Here is a 6,645-nt window from a genome sequence, read left to right as displayed (position 1 = left end):
CTCTGCATAGATACATGCTCCGTCGGGTCAGGGTATTGTGTAGTTAGGGCTGTCTCCAGAGTGGTCCGATCGAGAGTTATGGTGACCTAACGTGGCATGTGACGTTCCGTTGATCCGGCAATCAGTCTGCCATGACGGCACGAACAGCCAATCGAGCATCGACGGAAACTATATTGGTGTGGATACTTAGGTGTTCATAAGTGCTAGGGTCTGGGATTTGTAGAAGTTGTTCTAAGTGTGTTGTGGGACTTAGTAGGGGTGCTTGTGCAGGACTTAGGTGTAAGAAAAACTAGGGGCCAAGGCTGTATGCATACAGAGGTATGTGCTCTTACACTATGTTTGGATCTGAGAATATGATTGAGAGATATGAGACGATGGACTCATCCATTGGGGTCTTGATTTTGAGTCACCAACCTCAAGCTCGTCTCCTTAACTTCCTCACACCATGAGGGAGATCTTTGCTATTGGATAGGATGAGGGTAACTATTTGAGAGAGAAACTTCTCCTTCATGCAAGAAAACACAGGCCTTACAGATATGGGGATGAACACAAGAGATTGATTGAGGGGAACCAGAGCTTACACTTGAGATTGGATCAAAGATCTTGGGCTTATAATCTCCTTCTTCACACATGAGACTGCTCCATTTCTCTCCATCCATTTTCTTGCCCTTGCTCTCATGCTTGTGTGAGAGAGAGGAGAGTGGTAAGATGGGCAAGCTAGTGTTGGTGGCTTATGGCTCTCCACGAGCTGATAGGGGGCAAGGTGGGTTGGAGAGCGGACAACACAACACTTGCTTGTTGCATATTCACTGGTGTCCTGATGGACAGTCCATCATGACATGGCGAACAATCCTTTGGGTCCTCGTGGACTCTGTCAAGCTGACCAGTCAACATGGTTGACCACTGACTCGGGGACAATCTATTCAGAGATCACGGATAGTCCGTCGAGATACTTAAGACCCTGAATTTTGCCAAACTCTTTAGAGGGATCCACTTAGTGGCACTCCACCTTCTATGATGGGTCACAAGTCCTTTCCTTGGTGGGATCTCTTATCCAATTTCTATGTTCAGTGCCCGTCATAGGCCTTGTCTTGCACCAATTTAGGTAATTCGAAAAGATTGGGTATAAACACTGAGGAAGGTTCTCCAGGCGTGGGTCGATAAAAATGTGTCCACGGAGATAAACTAGAGAGCATAACTGAACAAGACATTTGATAAGGAAGGTTCTCCTGGGGTTGCACCAGGTCCAAGACTCAAGGCAATAAGGCAGGAGCTCAGTGTTGGCTTCACAAGGAGTTTTCTGCATGGTTTTATTTGTTGTGGTTTTTGGGTCATGACAAATATAAGCATTTTTTATTCTCTATCTATGTGCCATGTTTATCATATTTCTAACGCTTATCCCTGTTAAGTTATTGTTCAGAATTATAAAATATGCGAGCTGTTTGGGTGTGCCAAGGACCTGCAAACGTTACCGGCGGGAATGAATTTGAACTAGCTGGCGAATGAAATTGTTTACGTTTGCGTTACTATACGAGGAACCAAACAGCTCGATGATAAATGTAAACCGGAAACGCAACCTTACGAGCCTATATTGATTTGCCGTGCATGTTATTCTAACATTGGATCCATGATTAAGAGCGTCCGGAATCTACAAAATGGACGTAGTTCAGCTAGTGAAACCTAATCAGGTGGATTTAAGTCTTTGATCGTATTTAAAAAAAAAAATTGGTCTCTAAGATTTAACAACATTATTTTCAGTGGTGATTTTATTAATCTCAAGATAAACTTGGTCTTTCAAAAGTCTTCATAGAAGTAGGATATATGTACACGTACGTTTATATATATACACGAGCGTCTAAAAAAACGTTGGAATCTCACGTGGATGATGACAGATTTATATATATATAATTGTAAATAAAAATACTAACATACACACAGCTGGAAAAATAGAAAATAATATGGAACATAGATATAGTAATATGCGTACGAAGTGTGCATGGCTATTCCCGGACCATGCACCTCACATCTGTCCAAGTTCGAGCAGCGACGACAAGTCACTACTTGCACCGTAAGGAGACTCCTCCAGATGCTGAACCCGGCACCTCCGCCCCATGGGAATGGGTCGATAATAGAACAGCTCCGCCTTGCCGGGAGCACGGCCTGCCACAGCCACCTTCCCGTCGTTAATCCTCGGAGCCCGTGAGCACGCCCGCAGAGACGCGAAAACGACCACCAGCCATTTCGCGTTCGTTTGCCGTCCGGGGCCGCCGGCGCCGGCCTCCAACTTCACGGGCACGATCGTGGTTCGCCGCCGCCGCCGCTCACCGTCGTCGGAGACAGCAGCCACGAAATGGCTTTGAGGAGCAGAGGGGAATAACGGCTCCTGCTCTTTATTCCCCTTCACGGCGCAGGAGGAGATAACCTCGTACGGAGCTGCCGGCGCCGCTTCTCGTGGTTTACCCACCACCAGCTTGCGCTGCTGATGATCTGGGCGGGCGGATACTGGCGGCGGCGCGCGCGCTTCCATCCTGAGGAGCTGCTCCAGGCTTGGTCGTCTCCTCCTCGCCGCCTCCCGGCGGCGCTCGGCGGCCACCCCGGCCGTGCCGTTGTTGCTGCCTGGCTGTTGTTCGTCGCATGTAGGAATCGCAGCATCACGCGCGCACGACATCGCCCGGAAGATGGCCACGAAAGGCGAGCAAATGAACCTCTTGACGTCGTGGCTCCTGGTGGCGGTTGTGGTGGTGGTGGTGGCCGGCCTCGTCGTCGTCGCCTGCTTCCCGCCGTGAAGGAGCCGCCGCAAAGGAGACGAGACACGAGCAGGGGTGACTGCTGGTGGAGACCATTCGTCGACCAAGAGCGACGCGGAGTCGTCGTTCGATGCCATCGGTGGCTCGCGCACGCGCGCCATCGTCCCTTCTCCGGTATAGTCCAAATGATGCACACGAGGAAGAAGAGCTCGCGCGACTCGTTCTTATATATAGCCGAGACGAGTACCAAAGTGCTGATAAGTGAGCTAGGTTGTTGACTTGTGTTGTGGAGCTTTTGGCGATCGAGTACGAGTAGATAGGCTTCAGTGAGATTTCGATGCATGGGTTGCCGTGGTTCGTTCAACTACCGGCGTACTGAGAGTGACGTCGTTTTGGTTGGTTTGGGGAGGTTCGAAATTGCAGTTTTTCTGATGATGAAACGATATGCGTGTGGTATTGGCATATTGCCCAGTGGCCACAGCAGGAAAACAAGAGCAGGGTTGCATGCATGCCACGCAACCAGTACAGTTGCGTACTCACTCCATCCAAATTACAGTTTGAATTTAATTGTTCTAAGTCAAACTTTTTAAATTTTGATCAAATTCATCATCGACAACATTAAATCAGTTTCATTAATTTTTCTATAAAGTATATTATATTATGTATTTATTTGAATCTATAGACGTGAATGTATTTTTAAAAAAAACTTATATGTAGTTTAAAAAAGTTTAACTTAGGACAAAACTGATGATTTTGTTGGCATCTAATTGTTCTCGGATTGGTTTATTCAAGAACTTTTCGAAATATCCCAATGTGGTAAAAGAATCCTATAATTTTTTTGATAACTAAAGAATCCTAGAACTAAAGTGAAACATAATTTAGAGCGGAGAAACTGAAACTAGAAAGTAATTGAAATAGTAAGTGTTATACTTTTTCTATATTCCAGGTGCCTGAATTTTAAGATGATTTCAGGCAACATTCTTGTACTATCTAGTACAAGTAAATTGCCACTTTTATGATTTGCTATTTATCTTTGTGTCATAACATATCAATTTTTTGTCCTTACCATACTATAGAAATAATTGTATATTGTCAAATTATCTTTGTGCCAACACATATTAGATTTTGTTAGGTTTATGGTTTTTGTCTAATGGGTTTTTTATTCTCGGAATAAAAAATTACAGATTATGTCCACAAAAATTATAATAATCTAAAACTACAATTTTAGCATAAAATATATGCAATAACCGTTGCCTGAAAGAAAACGAAAATCCAAGCACATGAAAATAGCAAATCCCTCATTCTTAAAGAGAACATTGCTAATAAACTTCTTTACGGACAATCAGCATGAACACGTTGAATCCACGGTACCAAACAAAGAAAGAGGAAATTATATTATAGCACTCACGGTCCTTGAATTGTCTTGATCAGTTCTTGTCCTGGTTTCGCTATTTATAGATTGCATATTCGGGCCTCTTAATTTGTCCTAAGTTTGCATCCTATTCCTAGTACTCTTGCAAATTGTACAATCAACTCTCTGAACTTTATTCAAATTCTCATCTACGCCCCGGTACTTATAAATTGCATACTCAGCTCCCTGACCTTATATTATTGTGCCACCCAAGTTCGTCCCCGTCTCCCACCTCTCGCATTGCACCATCCTCACGCCGCACATGATCCACTCACCTGCGCGGTCGTGCCACACTATTTGCTTGTTGCCCTACTGTACATGTACCCACGATGTCATGATAGATCATGTACCGCTACTGCCGCTTTCCTCCATTCCCCTGCAATACATGGTCTAATGCTCGCCATCTCCTCACAGCCACTCCCCACCTTCACAAATCAGAACCTTCCTCGCCTCCTGCCGCAATGAGCTCATCTAACGTGGATGTGGATGCCTACACCACCGTGGGTCGTGGGCGAGCACCTCGGCATGCACACGCATGCAAGCGCATCGCTGCAGCCTGGCAAGGCGAGCACATCGTACATTGTGGCAGGCGCAACAAGTCCTGGTGTGGCAATGTGGGTGCCGCATTGCGTCGGCGACACAATGCATGCAGGCACCGGGTGTGCGGAGCGAGCATGGTGCATCATGGGTGAATTTTTTGTATTTTGGTCCTTTTTTATTTATTTTTTACAAATGACCTCCTAGCGAAATATTTTCTGAAAATAGACCAAACGCTCGGCGTGTTAGAACCTGATGCCGTGGACTATGGCTCGGCGCACTGTCAGTTAACGCCGAGGTACTACCATGTCACCGCTGACTGCGGTCGTAAATTTACCGTGGGACTGGGTCCCGAAGAGGTCGGTGTGGGCTTAGTTAACGCCTATCCTTATACCTCGGCGCGGCGCGACTCAACGCCGAGGTCTGGCGACATAAGGCCGCACTGTGGCCCCCTTCTTCCTTCCTCCTCCATTCTCTCCTTTCTTTGGTGCGTTCTTTTGTCTCCCCCTCTCTTCCCATGAACCCTAAACCCTAAATGCAGGTCTAGGGTGGCTAGATCGACGTTTTGGACACTTCCCCAAGGTGCTCCTCCTTCCCCTATTTCATTTTAGGCAACATATTAGGTGCAAACTAACCAACCTATACAAACTTGGAAACTACCAATCAGGACCACTAGATGATGATCCAATGGATGGGGTGAGGGGGCTTAAGCGCAAAAAAAGGTCGGTGGGTGGGGGGCTTAAGCGCAAAAAAATCCCACCTCTCACCCCATCCATTGGATCAGCATCTAGTGGTGCTGATTGGTAGTTTCTAAGTTTGCACAGGTTGGTTGGTTTGCACCTGATATGTTGCCTTCATTTTATCCGGTTAGATTCGGTTCCATTTGTTGTTTTTCTTTTGGATAGTAGGCTTTGATTGCTTGGTTGATGTCATTTGCGAAAACAATGTCTTAATTCATTGTAAGCTCAAATGTATGTTTATTGTGGTATACTAACTTTGTTTCCTTTGCTGAGTTAGTTGTTCATTGGTGGATTAGGGTTAGCTGTTTATTGGTTGCATTAGGGTTATTTGTAATGCAAGTGGTTCACCTTTTGTTTAATTTAGTATTTATTTTTTGTTTAATTTAATCACCATCCTTTGATTAGTGTTTAATTACAACGTTTTTGTTAGATACAAGACATGTATTGGGAGCAGCTGTGGCGAAAACGGGGTCACCCTAGAGAATTATATCCCAACGTGTCTAGCAAAGATGTCTCCATCCCTCCTGACCTCCTTGTTCCTAACTATGACTGTGGTTTCGTAGCCCACGTATTTCAATCGAGACATCCAGACAAAGCTGCGCGTTGCAACACATGCAGTCATTTTAATGTGGTAATTGCTTCCTTATCTTTTTTTTTCTTCATTTATGTTAGTAGTTTACTAATATTTTGTTGGAATCTTATTTTGTAGGACCACTAGAGGTGTCTTTTCTTTCAGTAGATCGACGGTCCAAACAAGTTTGACCCAAGATACCTCCTTTTCGATGATTGGTGGAGAGTGAGACATCCACGTGAGCACTTCGAGCGGTGGGTTCCACCTCCCCCTAACCCTCCGCCAATAACTATTTTCCACTAGCATTTCTGGCTAACTTCAAGGCATCTAGCTTCTCATTGAATAACTTAACCTCAAGCTGATTACAAACCTCCTCAAATAACTTGAAGTTATCCTTTGTGCCATCATGCCTTATAAGATTCTGAGCAAGGTGTCTCGTGCACCACCGGTGATGTATTTGGCCATAACCGAGCATGTCTTCTTCTATAGCATTTAGAATGCCAGCATGTCTGTCTGATATTACACAAACATCACGCCCCGGCCCAATAACCACTTGTCTTACTAGTCTGAGGAACCAACACCAGCTATCCGTGTCCTCCTTTCGAACAATACCAAAGGACAATGGGACAAGTTGGTCTT

At 45.2% G+C, this 6,645-nt stretch overlaps 1 protein-coding gene across 1 annotated transcript; it reads right to left on the bottom strand.

The window, feature by feature from the left end:
• Positions 1 to 1,943: 1,943 nt before the first annotated feature.
• LOC136451948 (uncharacterized) lies at positions 1,944 to 2,926 on the bottom strand. The gene has a single exon (XM_066452625.1). It carries the CDS (start codon positions 2,906 to 2,908, stop codon positions 2,021 to 2,023), a length of 888 nt encoding a protein of 295 aa, XP_066308722.1. The 5' UTR covers positions 2,909 to 2,926; the 3' UTR covers positions 1,944 to 2,020.
• Positions 2,927 to 6,645: the final 3,719 nt, after the last annotated feature.

Source organism: Miscanthus floridulus, chromosome 5, assembly GCF_019320115.1.
Source record: "Miscanthus floridulus cultivar M001 chromosome 5, ASM1932011v1, whole genome shotgun sequence".
In the NCBI taxonomy this organism is placed as follows: domain Eukaryota; kingdom Viridiplantae; phylum Streptophyta; class Magnoliopsida; order Poales; family Poaceae; genus Miscanthus; species Miscanthus floridulus.
This window is presented reverse-complemented; position numbering and strand designations above follow the sequence as displayed.